At 43.6% G+C, this 22,342-nt stretch overlaps 1 protein-coding gene across 5 annotated transcripts in view; it reads right to left on the bottom strand.

Annotated features, from left to right (window-relative positions):
* The window catches only part of LOC138581369 (uncharacterized), a 3,536,879-nt gene that overhangs the window by 366,918 nt on the left and 3,147,619 nt on the right, over positions 1-22,342 (bottom strand). For all 5 annotated transcript variants that reach the window (XM_069652654.1, XM_069652653.1, XM_069652655.1 and 2 more), the window contains one exon: positions 2,949-3,092. In XM_069652654.1, the coding sequence (XP_069508755.1) occupies positions 2,949-3,092 (144 nt within the window). The remainder of the gene's footprint in view (positions 1-2,948; positions 3,093-22,342) is intronic.

Consider the following 22,342-nt stretch of genomic DNA (forward strand, 5'->3'; position numbering starts at 1 on the left):
AACATTTGGTGTTCCAAACTCATAACCAAAAGGGGCTTGATCCTCCTCCTCATCTTCCTTGAAGATGGAACCCATTTGCCTGATGAAATCAAGTGGAGGAATGGGTTTGAATGACTGGTTTTACTGTCTTCGGAGGCACTAAATGCTCGGATGGTGTCAAAGGCATCAAGGGTTTCGAGGACTTCCTCGAAACGGCCGGTGAATGAGCTGACGATTTAACATGGTTCGAAGGCTTCAAGTGGACAACACGCCTCGAAGGTTTAGGCAATAAACTTGACAGTTTCGATACCTTCAATAAAGGCTTGATACGGGAGATGAAGGCCTCAAGGGGGTAGTCACTGGCTTTTTCTTATGTGTCGATGAAGACTTCTTCAACTTGCGTCGAGGAGCCTTGCTTCGCGGGCTCTGAGGCACTCGAGGAGACACACAAGACTCACTTCCGGTTTTGTCAGACACTGAGGTGTGGCTTTGTTTCCCTGACTCCTTGAAAGGGACACTCAGAGGAGCTTGCCTCTGAAAAAGTCAAGCATATTTAGGCAGAAACGTTCCCATTCCGCAGGAGTCAAAGTTTTCTTTGGGAACAACACTATTTCGGGAGAGGAAGATGATGACGACGACGACCTATGATGGTGCTTCTTACCCTTCTTGTGAGAAGAGGACGAGCGCTGTGAACCGGACCTCGATGTTTCAGATGTTTTCTCTCAGGGCAAATATCCCTCGATTCCGAGGATGACTTGGTTTTGGACGGGTAACGGATCGGGATTTGGGAAGGTGCTTACCTGCCTCAGGTTTCCCATACCGTTCCCGCAAGGCCTTTACAGTCATAGATTTGCATGAGCCAAAGTCATCCACCTTGTGGATTATCCCCCAAATACCATATAGAGACACAGTTAGGGTCTGTTATAGGCATTTTTGCCCCACAGGCTGCACACTGTTTGAAACCTGTCTTCAATGTCGAGGAGATGTCAAAGAATATTGAATCAACTTGATTATAGAAACAAACGCAATTGAAATGTTGCTGAGGCGAATAGCTCCGAAGCACGCAGCAATGCGGAAAAAACCAAGCTGAGCTAACAGTCGGCACGTGTGCTTCATATACCAGCGTCGACGTCACGAGGGACGCTACGGAGGCCGTTGAAGACCAAGACTTGATGCTGCATGACACTCGACCCTATGAGAAAAATAAATCCGAAGCAAGCTGCAAGCAGACCTGGACATATGCCGAAACAAGTTGCATGAATACTTGGATATATCGAAGATGAGGAATAAGTGGGAGGACACAATCCATTTGAATGTCTTGATAACCAAACTGAAGGCTTAGGCCACCATGAAGACACCTTTTCTAAAGCAAAACAAAAGAGGTGATGGCTGGAAGGTTTAGAATTAATCTTAACCTCTGGCATTGCTCTGGGCAGCCCTCCCAACCATCGTGCTTTGCCTGCCAAGCCATTACAAAAAGGGAAAAAAAATATGCAAATCAGGATGTGTCCCACCCACCTTTTCTAAAGCCAGACACTTGTCTGAGGTTGCTGTTGGGACTTTTGTTCAGAGGAGGATTACCTGACATGTCAGTGTGGGATTGCCCAGGTGGGTGGGACCAGACCGATATGCAAATGCATATTTTTCCTCTGTGAAAGGTACAGTGACTAAAACGTGGTTGTAGATCCCCCCGAATGGGCACCTTCCATTAAAACAGGTTATTTGGCAGTGTTTGCTCTTGGTGGAGGAGCTTCCAAACCTTTTCGTGAATTCCTAATGTTAAATTAAACTGCTTAAATAATTTATAACGGAAGGGAAACCATACAGTTCGGTTCATGATTAAACAAATCAACTGGGAGATTTCCTATCCAAGGGTCCTCCCTGCTCTTTGACTATCGAGATCAAGTTTAACCTCAGCTATTGAGAAGGAAAGAGGAATGCCATTTTCACAAGTAATCATCATTGTCCGCAAGCTTGACGTTTCCTCTTGTTCAGGGATGTTGTTGACACTGATATGAAATGTCATGTGCGTTTATGTCATGCAAGGTGGTTGCACAATTCTCACCCATGCAAGTCGCTCTGGAAACCATGCAGTATGCCGCAGTCTCTCCCATCACAGGTCTGAAGAGGTTTGACCACATCATGCTCAACTTTAGGGTATTACACTGACAACCTCTTCAGACCACCTCATTTCCATGTCAGCTTATTGCATTCAGAGGGAAATGATGACCAATGAAACATCCTACCGACTAACTACCATTGCTGCATGTCAAACATGTTCTAGAGTCCACAACATAACCCGGTTGGAAACCAAGAATTGCAAGACGAAAACTAGTAAGCAGGAGCCTCTCATTCTGCACACCTGGACTCTAGAACAGCTTACCAATGCACATCTAATTTCTCCCCCTCCTCCGGCATTTCAAGAATGAATGTTAGATCCTTCTTTCAGAATAACTTGTCCATTCATGATTGCTGAGTCTCAGACTTTGCCTCTTCCTTCCTAGTCTTTCCTGCTACTACTCTCTTCCCCTATCATCTACTCACATCTGAATTGATTAATTGTGCCTTTCCTTTCTTGAACAACTGTTTGCTCTTTGCTTGATAGGCATCTGCCTCTTGCACAGGTCTCTGTTGCTTATTATCTAGATTTGTACTACAAAATTCCAATACATATGTACAAACCTATCTATGGTGGCTGCCTGTTTTTATTTGTGTGTCTCCTATAATAGGTGTGAGTATTATATGAGTAGCCACAGGATAGATCTGGGGCATTCCAAAGCCAAACCTCCCAGATATTCACAGAGCTTCATGGTGTGAAAACCCCTTCTTTTCAAATCATGATGCCTTACCCGGTAGACAGTAATGAAAGGCTAAGACAGCAACAACCTGTACAGAATCATCCACCAACATATACATTACTTTAACCCATGAAAATTGTCAAAAGCATTGATAAAAACAAAACAAAATACCTTTCTCAAGCTGGATTCCCTTTTGTTCTTTTCATCTGTGGATTTACCATGATCATAGTTTACTGTTGAGCTGCTTTGTAGCATGTAATACATTCTGAGTTTCATACGAGTCTCTTCCACTGAAATTGATTTTTTATCTTCCGGCTGGAGATTATAAGGAAGCAAAATAAGGCGTATGCTGATTTGCATAATGATTCTACTCATGTAAGGTTCATCTAAAAAGGAATACTTGTACTTTCAGTTGAAGTGACTCCATTTTACTTCAGTAAGCCAGGTTCAAAGGTGTTGTAACCTCACTTTCACCATAACAATATTACGTTAGTTTAGCATTAAGAACAGAATTTGCAAAGATACACGTTTTAAAGTATTTTTGAGATTCATAGGCACATGATTAAATGTATTTGGTAATAGGGTATAACCCCCCACTATCACTATTCATCTGTACATTTTTCAACCATTATAGAAAATGAACGAAGAAAAATAAGCATGATAACAGAATTGGGAAGTGAGAAAGAAATGTTTCTCCATTTTTCTATTGCAAATATATTAAATTGTTGTAAAAAGGTCAGGTAAGTACAAGGTAAGTACAATTGCCCTCATCTTTAAACAAAAAGAAGTGTAATATAATAATACTAATTTGACTATATCTATTTTCAAACCTCCTTCAAAGAATTCTAAGGAAGCATGATACTTTTAAGTGAGGTACTGCAATGTTGCCATGGAGAGGCACCAATCATCTGCTATTTCTATGGACTGATTGTCATCACTGTCTAATGCTTTATGTTATCTATGATTTATTGCTTGAAATAGACGGGTCATTCTCTGGCACTTCTATAGCATGTTCAGGTTTGAGCTACTTTTTAATTGTCTTGCTTTGTATTCATATATGTCTTTAGAATAAGATTGAGCCAACACTTTCCCACTTTCCATCAGAAGAAGCCATGATTTCTATATTCAAATACATGGAATACACATACTTTTGGTAATTTAAAACCCGGGCTAACTACAGGTCAGGCGTTACTGGCAAGGGGAACATACAGAGTCTTCCAAGATAATTGGAATTGCTTTTGCAGTTTGTCCACTGTACTGTTAGCCTTTAGAAAAATATGTCCTGCATTCCAACCTGTCACATCTCACCATTCAATAGTCCATTTCATCAATGTGGACCATCAACACTGGAACCTTGAATGATACTGGTATCTTGATTGACAATGTGATTATGACCTTCGGGTCGCTGGTCGGTGATCGATGACTGAATTCCCTCAACAAGCTGGGGTGTCAATCCACGAATGTCAATAGTGATCCCTACCTCACTGATGTCAGCACCAACTCCAGCACTCAAACCAACCATCAAGGGTCTTCTGACTGCAACTCACCTGACCCCAGCACCATCAACAAGGGTTTTTCCTCACTCAGCGGCTGCACTTCAGTTCCTCCAGCCAGCGATGTTGGAAGCTATGACTGTCATTTGTTCTTCACCCTTCAATGACGGTGAAATAACATTTGCCTTTTCTTTTTAACCTATTTAAGGCTATGAAAATGGTATGGGGTACCAGACCCTTGCCCAGCTATAGCGTTTACAGGCCTTCGTTTGTCTACCCCAGCCAGCCTCTCCATCCCCCATCAGAGCTTCTGGTCTTTTTCCTGTCTTTTGCTGCCTTCTCAGGGTTTCACCTCGGGGGTGTGCGGACAGGCGAGGAGTCATACCTGGTCTGGGAAATGACCATGCCACAATTCAAAGGCAGAATCATCATGAGATTTAAAACAGCCATGGTGCAGTGCTTCTGGAGTTCTTAAAGCCTAATTGTATTCCTTGGTCACACGGGGCACAGCTTAAATAAAGACATCCTTCCTTTGGCTAGCCAGAAAGGCTCTTAGCCATATAAGCTGCAACCCACAGCAGCACACATACCTCTGGCACAGACTGGAAGCAAGAAAATGTCAAATTACAGACACAAATATTAAATCTTCCTTCCAAATAACAGTGTCTGAAGCATGCAACCAACAATAATATATGCACATGGGCTGAACAGTGCATCGTTTGAACCCTCTAGAAATGTGAATAAGGTGACCTGTGCATTTCTCAAAGTAATGCAAATTAAAAAAGATCCCTATTTTATTTGTCTTTGCGTTTCAGGATTTGACTCGTGCTCTCCCTGGTAATACCTAAAAACCACCTAATGTAATGATGAACAATGTATTAAAAGTTATTAAGTTAACTGTATGATACTAATAATAAAAAAATCTAAATCACCTAGCAAATGTCCAGCTACCCCTGACTACTACTGAACTAAATTGCATTCTTTCTTCATCCTCCTCATCCTCACCCTGCTATTCTCTCCTTATGCTCACTCCAATAAAGCTACATCCCCCACCTTTACTATCCCTATCATAAAACTCACAACTCGCAACTCCCACTACATCATCTTGGTACCACCTCTCCCTTGTAACAAACAACACCAGCAAATAGACCTTTCCACTCCTATCACTTACCCACCCTGCCTGAATGATATATTCCCCCGGTGTTGTAGAAGCACACCGTAACACAGAGCACTGCTTGAGCGATGCTGTACAAATATTTCTCAGCTCTGCGTTTGTGGGACACACACTTTTTTAATGACTATATACAGGATTTGCTGCTGGAAACACATGCTCCCGTGTTCCTTAGCAGAAAGGAGCTCCAAACTATTGAAATATCTCTTTGCTCTGAACATTCTCTATATCCTATGCCGTTCAACACTTTTTTGGCAATATTGCACTGGAGCAATTGATGGGGAATATTTATACCTTGTAGGTATACAAGCTTGCCGGACGCCAACATATTTATGATGAAGGTTTGTATACAGAGGTTTCCAAATTGATGCTGTATCCTGATAATGAGAAGAATGATTCTCCTCCCTCTACCATGTTCCCAACCAAGTTTTGTCGGGTTTCCTTACTTCAAGAAATATATTGTTGGCCTTTAATAGTTTATGAGATGCACTTTTCATCTACTGCTGTTATGGCCTGCCTTGCACCCTCATTCTTCCATGATGGTAAACTCTTAATTGCCAATGGTTCTAATGCCAGGATAAACATAGAATAGAGTGTAGGCATTTTAGTCACTTGATTCTTTGGCGCACAAACCCTGTGGATAGACAGACATTTCTTCATAAAGAAGCAATCACTGAGGTGTAAAATGTGCAGATCATCTTGATATGTCACGCACCAAAGCCATCTTCCTAATTTTCACACTGTAAAGGCGTGGTACTATCAAACATTTGAGAAATAGATTTTCAATGCACACACGAGTTAATAATATCAATTCCTGAAGCCATTTGCTGTGCATTTTGCCAAACATACAGTCTAAACTTTTGTTGTTTTCACTTTAAGTATTATCAAACTTATAGAGGGCCAATTGGAACTGCTCACAACACCCAAAGACGGTTGTGCAAATGGATTTTACATTCAAAGATTAGGGCACCAAATGGGATGACTCATAATGATGAACTGCTCATAACTTTTGGGATTAGTTGAATAACAGTGAATCTACTTCTGTTCTAAAAATATGTTTACATATTGCTTATGAACTAAACTTAAGCTGAAATACATATTAAAAAGTTATGCAAAAAATGTTTATTTTGAAATTTAGAATGAATATTGTACCCTGCTTGGTTTAAGTATCTGATTCAGTTATAAATAGATGCAAATATATGTTTCATAATAATCAGTAAGCACAACAAATGGTAAAAGCTGTTTCATTGAGTTCACATAATATTTATTTTGATGCAGACTGCTACTATATGGGGATGCACTAATTTGATTATGTCAGCTTTGTGCTGCTATATCCCACCAAGACATAGTGCTATCAGGTACCCTGGAAAAGAAGATAATCATTTTGTGATTTGCATACTTTACTGCAAGCTATCTATACTTCTACCAATTAGAGAGCCATGAACTATTGCCCGAAATTGTTGATCAAGACTCTGTAGCTCATCCATTGTTCCGGAACCCAATTTTCTTATGACTCCACATTAGGACTGACACTACAGGATTCTGCTTGAGATGAAGCCCAATGGCATTGGATAAAAAAAACTAAAGAAAGGGGTTGCAACAAACCCTAACCTCAAGAAACCAAAGATTTGGGTACTAAAGACTGAGAGCAGTAAAAGTATCCGAATTTTGAGGTTCCATCGTGAAAGACAGAAATGAAAGCTTTTTATATTGTTATATGGTTAAATAAGAAATAAATCAACCTTTAATAATTTGAGATACTAAACAATTCAGGAAAAAAAAAGGAAGAAAAAAGCAAAGAAAAAAGAAATAGACGTTACATGATCAATACAAGTTAACATGAGCATCCTTATATACTTTAAAAATAAAGGAATACAAGGAGACTAATAAGAATTTCAGTAAAATCAACTAAACATCAGCACATTCAAACTTCAACGAATTTGGAAAGCGAGCTACTGCCACTACGGTCGAGGTAGTTCCTCCAGCCAAACAACAATTCCATTCCCCCTGCTTTGTGCCCCAATGAAAATAATACTGACATAACTTTGAGATCTATAGAGAGATCCTCCAGGGGGGCACATGATCTTCCTGAACAGCAAGCAGTGTTTCCAGTGGGCTCTTGCCTGCAAGGAGACCAGGCCCAGCTTGAATCGTATAGCCTGAAGCAGACGAGGCCTGGACATGCAAGACACTTTTCCAGATCATCGCTTCATGAGTAGGAATGTAGCCCAGGATCGATAAGGGATATATTTCCATCTCATAAAAAATATTGGGTACCACTTTACCCTTGTAGTGTTGAATACTGGGCAACAATGAAACACCACACTAGAGTTACCGGGGGGGTGGGGGGGGAGCGGAAGTGGAAGTTCCAACGAAGATTCAGGTTGACCAAGGATACTGACTAGTTCAAATACCAAGAAACGCCTGGGGAAGTAACACATTCTGATTTGGTGATCAATCTTTCCAACAGACTAACCTGTCATGAGATTTCAGTGTTAAATAAAGGATTATTTGCTCCCAGTATGGGCACAGATTTTTTCAATTTTCAGATTGATCTGTACACATTTTTGAGAAAATTAAAGTTAACAAAATATGTTTGCAACGGAAGTTAAATCATTTGTGTCTAAGCCCACATTGGACTCCCTCGGCACATACACCATATCAGACATTATTAATACTCAAACCTTAATGTCTTTGGATCAGGCCATTCCTGCAAGTTTAGATACTATATGTGATGAGTTAGAGGTAAAAACTAGACATTTGGAAATCAAGGAGCTTAAATTGAAATCAAAATGTACCCCTCAAGTGACATCCGAAAATGTAATTGAAACCTTTCACAAGGTAATGACTAATAACATACATGCCTATTTTTTTTTTTTTATTGTTTAATCAAACTTAGATTTTTACGATATTTCTTTTTCGTTATGTCTCTAATTTGCCTCTCAAACACGATTTCATATCAACTAGGGTTTGTTGGCTGTGTGAAACTTGGACTCTTTGTATCATTCTTAGGCTTTTAGTAGATCGTTCGCGATGAATTCCAGTATTTTGGCTGTTATTATTTGCCAGCTGGTTTTGTCACCACCAATGAGTCTGCACCACCATGTTGGTTCTTCCATCAACTGGTCTTTTTTTGTTACGTGCGAGAAGGTCCTTTGTCTCAATGAGCACATCGCAGGACAGGTCATTAAAAGGTGTAGAATTGTTTCTTGTGGCGAAGGCTCAGTGCCATGGCAAAAGTGACAATTTGCAGTTGGTGATAGCCCTCTTATGTACAAGATTTCATTTGTTGGTAAAAGATTCAGACGCGCTCTTAGAATCAGGTTCCGAGCCCATTTGTTCGGGAATCTCTTTATGTAATTTTGAAACTTGTTCAATTTTCTTGTATTGCCAGGGAGGTGGGTGGTGAGCCCTTGAGCTGAGGCTTGCTCGGTCGTCTTTGCCCAGTCCGCTTCCTTCAGCTTTTGTAAAGTTTTGCATGGATTTTGGATAAGATGAGCTTCGTCAGAGGCAATGGTGTCCAAGAGGCAAGTGTTTTCTTTTTGCCAAGTTCATAACATCTCGGATTTGCCCAGGTCCATCTCACGCTTGATCATGCTGTAGATCTCATTACCATCGACCATTCTGCACTTTCTGTAGAGCATTAGTGTATTACAGTTTACTGTGCATTGCATGGACTGGAGGCTCAGCTCACGTCTTATTGCTACTCCTGAGGTCGAGTTCGGGAGCTTGAACACTGATCTCCAAAATGAGGCTTCCAGCTTAAGCCTGATGTCTTATGGAATGGCATGCATGGCCTCTGCTCCGTATGTTATTGCAAGCACGACCTTCATTTTGTAGAAATTGATTGTTGGTTGTAATGAAAATTTCCCAAATTTGCGGTCGATTGTCTTTGCCTGAGCTGCTAGCTTTTTGATCTTTTTAAACAGAACAGATTGCATAGTTGTTTCAGTCTTTGTGCTGTCGAGTTGTACTCCCAGGTACTTAAAGTTTTGAACGATTTTGATTTTAGAATCTTCAAGGGACCACTTGAAATTTGTGATTTTCTTCTTCGTGTCTTGTAGGATCATTACCTTGGTTTTTCCTTTATTCATTTCCAGAAAATTTTCCCTTGCGTACTCTTGTAGGCCATTGAGTTGGTGTTGTAGGCCTACCGGTGTCTGGTCAAATAGTGTAAGGTCGTCTGCGTATAAGAGCCGTTCAATCATAGAATTTCCAATTTTTGGCGGAAAGGCCCGCGTGCTGGTTGTACGAACTTGAAGATCGCCTATGTAGGCTAGAAATAAGGCTGAAGCTAGTGGGCATCCTTGCTTCACTCCCCGAGGAATTGGAATTTCCTCGGATAGCTCACCCTCACGGCTCAGGCGCACTCTCATCGAGGTGTTATGGTGCAAGGCTTGAATGGGGGCCAGTAAGGCATCGGGACATTGCCAGCCTCTCAGCTTCATCCAGAGATGATGTCTTTCAATTCGATCGAACGTTTGTGTGAAGTCGATGAACACAACGAACAACGGATGACCAGACTGGAGGGCTCTGCTTTTCAGTATACTATAGATTAGTATATTGCCCGATGTTCCCGCATTTTTTTTTAAACCTGAATGCAGATGGTCGTTACATTTGGCTGTGACTGCCCAGGACTGAAATTTTCTTAAAATTAATGATCCGAAGACTTTGCCGATGCAGTCCAGCAACGCTATCGGCCGAAAATGTGTTGGGTCCTATATATCTCCCTTTTTGTAAATGGGGATTATTGTAGCTGTTGTCCATGATTTCGGTACCGAGCTTGACTCTGTGCAGCGCCAAAAAATTTCACTGATGAAAGTGACCCATTCTTCAGGATGCGCTTTGAGTTCAAAGTTGGTGATTCCATCTGGGCCCGGCGCCCGTGAATTTTTGAGCTTTTTAAGGATTTCTAGAATGTCGTCTTTGTCTTCTAGATTGGTCAACTTTGCTTCTTGGTACTGATGTTTCACTTTGTTTTTAGATATGACAGACTTGAACACCTCAGCGAAGTGTGTTTCCCATGTCAGTTGTGAGATGTTGCTCGTTATCTGGTTCTCCTCTGACTGTTCTGTTGATCTTAGTAAGGACCAGAAGTCTCTTGCATTGTTTATCGTTAGAGCGTTGGTAATATTTTCGGAGTCCTTCTGATACAGTTTGCCTCGATGGTCTCGTAACCAAGCTCTGCATTCTGATTTCAAGGCTTTTTGTGTAGTCATGTCGTTGGTGATTAATGCGAGTTTGTTAGCATTTCTCATGGCTCTTCTGTACTCGCGTCTTCTTGTTACTAGGTCACTGTTATAGGTGTGTTTTTTGATGCTGACTGTGACCTTTAAACTTGTTTTCTTGTGTTTGTATGCCACTAGAAGAGGCTGGTTGTCAACTGCTTTAGAATGTGCTGACTGTGCATCGCCTTTGTATCTGTGTGTTAGGTTTTTATTTGCGGCTACACTTAATTTGAGTCTGGTTCCTCTTGCATCAATCTCGATGTCCGTATTTGTGCGCTTGTTTTTTGCGCTTTGAATTGTCCAGCAGGTCTCCAAGAGATTGTGATCGCTGGCGGCTGTTCGACGTACGTTGAAGAACGTAGTAGCGCTTAATAGCGATTTGGAGACAAATATGTAATCAATTGTCTCACTCGTGTTCGCACGTTCCCAAGTCGGTGTTGGATTTGATTGTGGGAACGCGAGGTCGAGATTGTGTAGGTCTCGAGATTGCGTCAGATCGAGCCATGTTCTGCCACGTTGTTCTGCGGCTGTTAGATGTTTTTTAGCTCGTGGGCTCTTCTCAATATTGCAAACGGCATTTAAATCGCCGCAAATAAGTAAAGAGGACACTAACAGCTTTGACATACCTTCGTCGATGACATGTTCGCACATTGTGATAAAGCTTTCACCACTGATTGCAGCAGGATTCCAGTATGCGTTGATAACAATTATTGAGTTTTCTGTTTCTTCAGTGATGTTCTTCTGTTTCCATGTGACGCTTACTGCCAGGAGGGACAGGTTTGCAGTTAGGGTTGGACCAATAGAGAGCCCACATCCGGTACGACAGGCAATCATGAGTCCAGACATCGGTCGCCCTAAATGGCCCTTGACTGCCGGGCCATAACTATCTGGAATCCTTCCAAGGTTGGTGTACTTGTTAACCATGTCTCCTAGAGGCATATGATGTCAAATTGTCCTAGATTGACATCTCCTGGAGCTGTTAAATGTGAATGCCCTCTGCTATTCCACGAGCATAGTCTCACTTTTCGTCTTGTAGTGTTGTTGTTGGAGTGAGCTCTCTGTGGGTGAATTGCCTATGTTGGCAAACATTATCATAATAAGAAGAGGCACAGATCCAACTTAAGTAAAGAGGAATCCATGGCTTTGGAAGATCTTGCTCGGGATAAAGGTATTACAATCAAAGAGGCCGACAAGTGCGGTAATATAGTGGTTCTTAACACAACAGACTATATTGAAATGGGCATGTCACATTTAGCAACTCCTAACTGCTATTTACCTCTTAAATCCAATCCAACCAAGAAGGTTGTAGCAGACCTTCAGGACTTAGTACAAGTTTGGTATAGCAAGGGTTTTCTGACTGAGGATGAGAAAAGGTTTCTGATTAACACGGAACCAACCATGCCCACATTATATTTTTATCCAAAATTCATAAATCATTTGACAAACAGCCGGAAGTAAGACCTATTATGAGTGGTATTGGGTGGGCCACAGAAGAGTTGTTGCAGTATTTGGATGAGGCTCTAAAACCATATGTTCTTAAGATGAAATCTTATATAAGAGACAGTACTCATGTACTCATGTTCCTTGAGACTTTGGAATGGAAATCTGATGTTTTACTAGCTACTTTAGATGTATCATCCTTATACACTAGCATTGATCATGAGTTGGTAGTTAAAACAATTGACTATACAATTCATAATATATCTGCATCATATCTCAAACACATTGACATGCTGAAAGGTTTTTTGAGATTTACCCTTTGCAACAATGTCTTTTTATTTAATGACCAATACTATGTCCAAGCTAAAGGAGTAGCCATGGAGGCGAAATTTGGACCATCACTAGCTAATTTGTTCATGCCACAATTTGAAGACATGCATATCTATAACCAGGATAGTTTTAGTCATAACTTGATTGCGTAGAGACAATTCATCGATGATATTTTGATTGTTTGGAAGGGATCACAAGAATCCTTTGACGATTTTGTATTATATACCAACAACAACAATTGTGGTATTAATCTCACAGGACATGCTAGTGCATCATGTATTGACTTTTTAGATCTGCATATTTTCATTGAAGATGGTACTGTACAGACTCAAACTTACCGTAAACCTACAAAAGTTAATTCTGTGCTCTTTGCTCAAAGTAGTCATCAGCGGAATACTATTAATAACATTCTGGGGCGAGAATTGTATAGGGCAAGGAGGAATTCTAGTTGTGACACTGATTATGCTGAAGAATGCGATATACTCACACAGCGGTTCCTGAATAGAGGTTATAAACAAAATGTTATTACTAAAGCCTTTAATAAATATGCCAAAACCAAACAATCAAAACGCATTGTTCATAAAAGTAAGAAAACACATTCAGCAACAACACATTGCCATTATCACGCAATATTCAGAGGATTCCTCTACTTTATACCAATTGGCTTCAAAACATTGGCACATTCTTAGATTAGATAAGGATCGGTCACCTTTTCTTTCGGATAAGCCAAAATGTACTTTTACCGAAGCATACACAATCAAACAAAGACTGAGCCCCTCCTTTCTCAATAACATGGAACCAGGATCCAACAAAAATTGGCTCAGCTCAGCGAATGGTTTTTTCAAATGTCGTAATTGCAATTTTTGCATTTATGTCCATGACAATTGTCAAATTTTCAAGGATGGTTCGGGCAATACCATCAAGATTAATGATTTCATAAACTGCAAAACATGTTGTGTGATATATGCCATAATATGTGTCTGCAGAAAGTTGTACGTTGGCAGCACTATCAGACAACTGCGAGTGTGGACTAGGGAGCACTTATCGAGTCTGAGGAACACTGATCCGAAATCACCTTTAAGCCATACATTGGCAAGAACAACATAAGTGGGACAACAGAGATCTATAATTCATTGGTTTAATGAAAGTAAAGAGGGGGAAAAGAGGTGGGAACATCAGACTCAAATTGAGACAATTGGAATGCATATTAATTTGGTATCTCAGATGTACCACCAATGGACTTAACAGTGATCATGATATTAATGTCTTCTTATGATTGTATTTTGTATTTAGAATGATATGATAGTGATATAGTAAAGGATTGTTATATTTGTTAGCATATCAGTATACATTGTGTAGATGTCAGGCTTCACTGACTTGCCACCAATCATTATATTTCTACATAGTTCATCAACTATGATCATTGCTCTATATCAATCTATATCATCAACCAGTTTATTAATCATGATAATTCAATTTATCAGTGCAGCGTGTTTCCAGCAGTTCGGTCTAGTCCGGTACTGCATACTCATATTCATTTTAATTTCTTTGGAATATAATGTTAATTGGCGCTTTCATCAGTACTCCTTTCCGTTACAATCCTTTATCCATCACTTACCAATCCAGCACCTTATATCTATGGGTTCTAATAGATCTCATCCAGTGGATACTATTATGTGTAATGGATACATATTACCCATTATAAGTGGCAAATGTTATGTATATTAGAGCAACACCAAGAACTAATTTGTCATGAGATTATACTTTCAAAATATTTATAGCGTGACCAACAACTTATTCATTATAATCCACCATGGTCAGCATAAGGTATTCACTGTTATTCAATATAGAGGACGTGACTATTTTAACAACGGGCTATACAGATCTTTGCTTACATATGACATCATGCTTTCTTTCATGCATGACGTCATTACGCTCGTACGTCATTGACGGGCGGATACGCACGCAGGAAATGGGGTTTTCTTAAAGGACTGTTTCACGGCTTTGCCGTGCCATTATTGTTTCAGGGATTTAACCCATGGAGGACGTTCACCCAGGTTCAGATTTTGTAGATTTGTGAGAGTGTCTTACTTGGATTTGTATGATAGGTTTTCATACGTCAATTTCACGATATTTGCTCGTGTTATCTAAGGGTTGTAATTTCAAGAGAACGCTAATGATCTTTCACCAGATCCGCACCTTTCTATGGGGGGTCAGTTTTACATTATGTGTAGCTACATTTAACTAATTGTGAGTTTTGGTCTGATTAGGTAGTGAAGTCTATTTAATTTGCGCATTATTCCGGACAGCCCTCATTGAAATATCACTATACTCGTTCTTTCAGGTTATATAGTATGCGCAGATATTATTTTGCAATCAATTACTGGGATACTTCGAGAAAGGCTCCATATCTGTTTTGGACAGTTGTGCCTACTGTCATTGCACGAGTCGAACCATACCTCAGGTAGGGTTTTTACAAAGTAAAACAGATGAGGCATTATCTGAAATCTGGGACGCATTAGCAATCTGTTTCTTGATTGCTTGAGACAAATTTCATTTACTTACGAATACCCAATTTTGCCAGGTATGCTTTTGAATTATATAACATTGATCAATTTGACTATACATACTTATTAATTGCATTTGATCATGATCAGATGCACTGGTTACATTGCAGATGAGGCACTATTGGAACTTTGGGACATGCTTTACAATTTGATATTGAATGTCCGAGATTATTCTTATTTGATTACGACTACGCAATTTCGTCAGGTATGTTAGTCACTAGTGTGGTCTTTTGAAAACTCATTATATTATTTCGCAATCTCTTCAGACCGAACCATACCCTCAATATCCTTGTTACACTTACAGGCGAACACGACTTTGCCATTTCAATTGGGTAAGCCCTTTTTTTTTTAAATTAGTACACTTTTGATCAGTGAAAACTTTATTTTCAATCACTTCAACTCGATTCGTCAATTTATCCACAGTTAAATGGAGGGTAAATCAAGTGGTCTCACATCTCTTCACCATTACAAGTCCTTTCGAACTCTGGATGATGGATCAATATCTCATATTTATAAGGAATCAGATGTACAGGAATTTTTGAATATATTGACTGTTCAATCTATACATTTTACAATTTTAGGTTATGTTATGTTATTTTGCATTTATATAGCGCCTTATATACCATTGGCATGGTCTGAAGGCGCTGGTAGGTTGAACGCCCTTGGGAACCGAAGTTCATATCAGTAGAGGGAGTAGAAAGGGTCAAAAGGAGCGTGTGCGCACCGGGTATGTGTGCAGCTCGTGCGGTATCCGTGTAATAGCTGCTTTCTAGCGGTAGGTGTGATGGTTGAGAGGTCAGGAGTATGTGTTCGTTCTGGCAGGATTTATCCAGATCGGATGTGGCTGCGTTAGGCCTGAGGAGAACGCCTGGTTGGGGGATGTGTAACCAGCAGTGTTTACTTAGAATGATGTGGAGTGAGTGGCGGATGTTGATATGAGAACAGTTATACCGAACCAAATGGTGTCAGAGTATCCCTGTGTTCTAGTTGAGTGGTGATGTAAAGGAGAGAGTAAGCATGATGGTGTGATATGATGGGTTATATGCTCTTTCAAACGTTATCTGCATTTCAGACCATAGTATACACGTCACGCAATTCTATGCGCTCCTGTCCGTTCCATGCACTCCTATCTACTCCATGCACCCCAGTTTGCTCTATACATTCCGGTCCGCTCCATGCACTCATGCATTCCGGCCCGCCCTGCGCGCTCGGGTCCGCCCTGCGTACTCTAGTCTGCCCCAACATTCACAATTCTGTCTAAGTGTGGACATGCTAATATTCACCTTTCTGTCTAAGTGTGGACATGCTAACATTCAAGGTCCTATCTAGATGCAACGCAGGCCAATATTCACAATTCTGTCTAAGAGTGGACATGCTAGTATTCACAATTCTGTCTGAGTGTGGACTAGCAAGTGTGGACATGCTAATATTCACAATTCTGTCTGGGTGTGGACATGCTAATATTCACAATTCTGTCTAGGAGTGGACATGCTAATATTCAAATTCCTATCTAGATGCAACGCAGGCCAATATTCACAATTCTATCCAACTGTGGCCATGCTAATACTCACAATTCTGTCCAAGTGTGGATATGCTAATATTCACAACTCTGTCTAGGTGTGGACATGCTAACATTCAAAGTCCCATCTAGAAGCAACGCAGTCCAATATTCACAATTCTGTCTAGGTGTGGACGTGCTAACAATCACAATTCTGTCTCTAAGTGTGGACATGCTAATATTCACAATTCTGTGTGAGTGTGGACAAGCTAATATTCACAATTCTGTCTAAGTGTGGACATGTTAACATTCACAATTCCATCTAGATGCGACGCATGCCAATGTTCACAATTCTATCTAAGAGTGGGCATGCTAACATTCACAATTCTATCTAAGAGGGGTCAGGGGGCACTGCGGCCGCTAGGCCCAACGAGGAGTCAGGCTCCACCAATCACGGGAGTCGGTGGGCCAGGTGGTGGGAGAAGGGACGCGAGAAAAAGGCAGGGGAAGCAGGATGGCGATCGGGGGCAGGGAGTCAGCCACACAGGCCGAGATGTTGCTCCCCAGGGCCCAGGAGGGTCCTGGGGGGGTGCACTCACCTGCTGCCTCTGGGTGTGATGGAGGCAGGCAGGGGACACTGCGGCCGCTAGGCCCAACGAGGAGTCAGGCTCCACCAATCACGGGAGGGGGTGGGCCAGGAGGCGGGAGGAGGGAGGAGGGACGCGGGAAAAAGGCAGGGGAAGCAGGATGGCGATCGGGGGCAGGGAGTCAGCCACACAGGCCGAGATGTTGCTCCCCAGGGCCCAGGAGGGTCCTGGGGGGGGGGTGCACTCACCTGCTGCCTCTGGGTGTGAAGGAGGCAGGCAGGGGGCACTGCGGCCGCTAGGCCCAACGAGGAGTCAGGCCCCACCAATCACGGGAGGGGGTGGGCCAGGAGGCGGGAGGAGGGAGAAGGGACGCGGGAAAAAGGCAGGGGAAGCAGGATGGGCTCGTTGATTGCAGCGTGGGGTGTGGAAGTGAGGGGAGCGGGCGTGGGCAGAGCTGGCGGGTCGGAGGTGTGGTTCAGGGGATGAGAGGTCTTGGGGTGAGTGGCGGTGTGGTTCAGGGAATGAGTGGTCTTGGGGTGAGTGGCACGCCATCGTGCCCCCCTGGCTTGGTGTTTGGAGAGGGTGATGGCAGGGATTGCGGAGGATGGTGGGTTGTCTTGGGAGGGGGGGGCGGGAAGGAAGGCAGATCGGAGAGTGGAGGAGGTCCTCGGGAGTCGTTTCTGACAGGCACTGGTGGAGTTGGTGTGCTCATGATTGGTGTGAGCTTTGGGTTGATTTAGGAGGGTTTTCTGATTGTAGTTCTAGAATCGGTGACTCACGCGTTTAGGCTCACTTGTAGGTTCAACTAGTCAAAGACTAATTGGTGCTTCTAAGCAATTGGGTATACTTCTAACTGCAATTTGGTATGCTTCTAAATGCAAGTGGGAACAATTCTAAATTCAACTTTCTCAGAGAGGCTATTGGGCGCAACTTCTAAATGCAAGTGGGAACAATTCTAAATTCAACTTTCTCAATGTCTGTTGGGCGCAACTTCTAAATGCAATTGGGTACACTTATAAATGCAATTGGGTACACTTCCAAATGCAAGTGGCAACAATTCTAGATTCAACTTTCTCAGAGAGGCTATTGGGCGCAGCTTCTAAATGTAATTGGGTACAGTTCTAAATGCACTTGGGAACACTTCTAAATTCAGGTGGCAACAATTCTAAATTCAACTTTCGCAGAGAGGCTATTGGGCACAACTTCAATGCAATTGGGTACACTTCTAAATGCAAGTGGCAACAATTCTAAATTCAGCTTTCTCAGAGATGCTATTTGGCATAATTTCTAAATGCAATTGGGTACACTTTTAAATGTAATTGGGTACACTTCTAAATGCAGTTGGGTACACTTCTAAATGTAAGTGGGAACAATTCTAAATTCAATTTCCCAGAGAGGCTATTGGGCGCAACTTCTAAATGCAATTGGGTATACTTCTAAATGCAAGTGGCAACAATTCAAATTCAACTTTCTCAGAGATGCTATTGGGCGTAATTTCTAAATGCAATTGGGTACACTTTTAAATGTAATTGGGTACAATTCTAAATGCAGTTGGGTACACTTCTAAATGTAGGTGGGAACAATTATAAATTCAATTTCTCAGAGTGGCTATTGGGCGCAACTTCTAAATGCAATTGGGTATACTTCTAAATCCAAGTGGCAACAATTCAAATTCAACTTTCTCAGAGAGGCTATTGGGCGCAACTTCTAAATGCAATTGGGTACACTTTTAAATGTAATTGGGTACACTTCTAAATTCAACTTTCTTAGAGAGGCTATTGGGCGCAACTTCTAAATGCAATTCTAAATTCCACTTTCTCAGATCGGCTATTGGGCGCAACTTCTAAATGCAATTGGGTACACTTCTAAATTCAACTTTCTTAGAGAGGCTATTGGGCGCAACTTCTAAATGCAATTGGGTATACTTCTAAATGCAAGTGGCAACAATTCGAATTCAACTTTCTCAGAGAGGCCATTGGGCGCAACTTCTAAATGCAATTGGGTACACTTTTAAATGTAATTGGGTACACTTCTAAATTCAACTTTCTTAGAGAGGCTATTGGGCGCAACTTCTAAATGCAATTGGGTATACTTCTAAATGCAAGTGGCAACGATTCAAATTCAACTTTCCCAGAGAGGCTATTGGGCGCAACTTCTAAATGCAATTGGGTACACTTATAAATGTAATTGGGTACACTTCTAAATTCAACTTTCTTAGAGAGTCTATTGGGCGCAACTTCTAAATGCAATTCTAAATTCCACTTTCTCAGATAGCCTATTGGGCGCAACTTCTAAATGCAATTGGGTACACTTCGAAATTCAACTTTCTTAGAGAGGCTATTGGGCGCAACTTCTAAATGCAATTGGGTATACTTCTAAATGCAAGTGGCAACAATTCAAATTCAACTTTCTCAGAGAGGCTATTGGGCGCAACTTCTAAATGCAATTGGGTACACTTTTAAATGTAATTGGGTACACTTCTAAATTTGACTTTCTTAGAGAGGCTGTTGGGCGCAACTTCTAAATGCAATTCTAAATTCAACTTTCTTAGAGAGGCTATTGGGCGCAACTTCTAATGCAATTGGGGACCCCTTTCACATGCAAGGACAGAGTTTCTGAGTGCATCTAAAATTAATTTACCATGTTGACGTTGTGTTAGGTGAGTGGTAGGGTAGTATGGCCTGAAGTAGTTGCTTCTGGCCCTGCCCTTGCCACACTTACTTGATGTTGGCTTCTTGCTTCTCCTGCGGATACCTGCAGATACGATCTGCAGTCGTCCCTGAAGGAGTCGTCCTTTGCCTCGGGTCCTTAGCCGATGGGGCTGCCAGGCAGAGGGCTGCCTTAGGGGAACTGGTAATGGAGGGGAATCCTCTCAGCTTGACCAATCGGAGCGGGGGGGGGCGGTCTGGGAGGCGGGAGGGAGGGAACCAGGAAGCGGGTGCCGGGATGGGGAGAGGAGCGCGGAAAGGGTGGTTAGGGCCTCGGGGCAGACAGATTTGACCAAATTCACCACACAATTAGGAAAAAGTCCTACCAGAGCAAACGCCGGGCCCAAGATGGAAGTGGCGCTCGAGAAGGCACGAAGGTCGCTAGACCTCACACACGGGAACAATCAACCAATCGGAGCGGGGGGGGCCTTCCGGGAGGCGGGAGGGAGGGAACCAGGAAGCGGGTGCGGGGATGGGGAGAGGAGCGCGGAAAGGGTGGTTAGGGCCTCGGGGCAGACAGATTTGACCAAATTCACCACACAATTAGGAAAAAGTCCTACCAGAGCAAACGCCGGGCCCAAGATGGAAGTGGCGCTCGAGAAAGCACGAAGGTCGCTAGACCTCACACACAGGAACAATCAACCAATCGAAGCGGGGGGGCGGTCCGGGAGGCGGGAGGGAGGGAACCAGGAAGCGGGTGCGGGGATGGGGAGAGGAGCGCGGAAAGGGTGGTTAGGGCCTCGGGGCAGACAGATTTGACCAATTCACCACACAATTAGGAAAAAGTCCTACCAGAGCAAACGCCGGGCCCAAGATGGAAGTGGCGCTCGAGAAGGCACAAAGGTCGCTAGACTACACACACAGTAACAATCAACCAATCGGAGCGGGGGGGCCGTCCGGGAGGCGGGAGGGAGGGAACCAGGAAGCGGGTGCGGGGATGGGGAGAGGAGCGCGGAAAGGGTGGTTAGGGCCTCGGGGCAGACAGATTTGATCAAATTCACCACACAAATAGGAAAAAGTCCTACCAGAGCAAACGCCGGGCCCAAGATGGAAGTGGCGCTCGAGAAGGCACGAAGGTCGCTAGACCTCACACACGGGAACAACCAACCAATCGGAGCTGGGGGGCGGTCCGGGAGGCGGGAGGGAGGGAACCAGGAAGCGGGTGCGGGGATGGGGAGAGGAGCGCGGAAAGGGTGGTTAGGGCCTCGGGGCAGAAAGATTTGACCAAATTCACCACACAATTAGGAAAAAGTCCTACCAGATCAAACGCTGGGCCCAAGATGGAAGTGGCGCTCGAGAAGACATGAAGGTCGCTAGACCTCACACACGGGAACAATCAACCAATCGGAGCGGGGGGCGGTCCGGGAGGCGGGAGGGACGGAACCAGGAAGCGGGTGCAGGGATGGGGAGAGCAGCGCGGAAAGGGTGGTTAGGGCCTCGGGGCAGACAGATTTGACCAAATTCACCACACAATTAGGAAAAAAGTCCTACCAGATCAAACGCCGGGCCCAAGATGGAAGTGGCGCTCGAGAAGGCATGAAGGTCGCTAGACCTCACACACGGGAACAATCAACCAATCGGAGCGGGGAGGGGCGGTCCGGCAGGCGGGAGGGAGGGAACCAGGAAGCGGGTGCGGGGATGGGGAGAGGAGCGCGGAAAGGGTGGTTAGGGCCTCGGGGCAGAAAGATTTGACCAAATTCACCACACAATTAGGAAAAAGTCCTACCAGATCAAACGCTGGGCCCAAGATGGAAGTGGCGCTCGAGAAGACATGAAGGTCGCTAGACCTCACACACGGGAACAATCAACCAATCGGAGCGGGGGGCGGTCCGGGAGGCGGGAGGGACGGAACCAGGAAGCGGGTGCAGGGATGGGGAGAGCAGCGCGGAAAGGGTGGTTAGGGCCTCGGGGCAGACAGATTTGACCAAATTCACCACACAATTAGGAAAAAAGTCCTACCAGATCAAACGCCGGGCCCAAGATGGAAGTGGCGCTCGAGAAGGCATGAAGGTCGCTAGACCTCACACACGGGAACAATCAACCAATCGGAGCGGGGAGGGGCGGTCCGGCAGGCGGGAGGGAGGGAACCAGGAAGCGGGTGCGGGGATGGGGAGAGGAGTGCGGAAAGGGTGGTTAGGGCCTCGGGGCAGACAGATTTGACCAAATTCACCACACAATTAGGAAAAAGTCCTGCCAGAGTAAACGCCAGGCCCAAGATGGAAGTGGCGCTCGAGAAGGCACGAAGGTCGCTAGACCACACACACGGGAACAATCAACCAATCGGAGCGGGGGGGTCGGTCCGGGAGGCGGGAGGGAGGGAACCAGGAAGCGGGTGCGGGGATGGGGAGAGGAGCGCGGAAAGGGTGGTTAGGGCCTCGGGGCAGACAGATTTGACCAAATTCACCACACAATTAGGAAAAAGTCCTACCAGAGCAAACGCCGGGCCCAAGATGGAAGTGGCGCTCGAGAAGGCACAAAGGTCGCTAGACCTCACACACGGGAACAATCAACCTATCGGAGCGGGGGGGGCCTCCGGGAGGCGG

The sequence above is a fragment of the Ambystoma mexicanum genome, chromosome 3p (genome assembly GCF_040938575.1).
Source record: "Ambystoma mexicanum isolate Mex_15411 chromosome 3p, UKY_AmexF1_1, whole genome shotgun sequence".
Taxonomy (NCBI): domain Eukaryota; kingdom Metazoa; phylum Chordata; class Amphibia; order Caudata; family Ambystomatidae; genus Ambystoma; species Ambystoma mexicanum.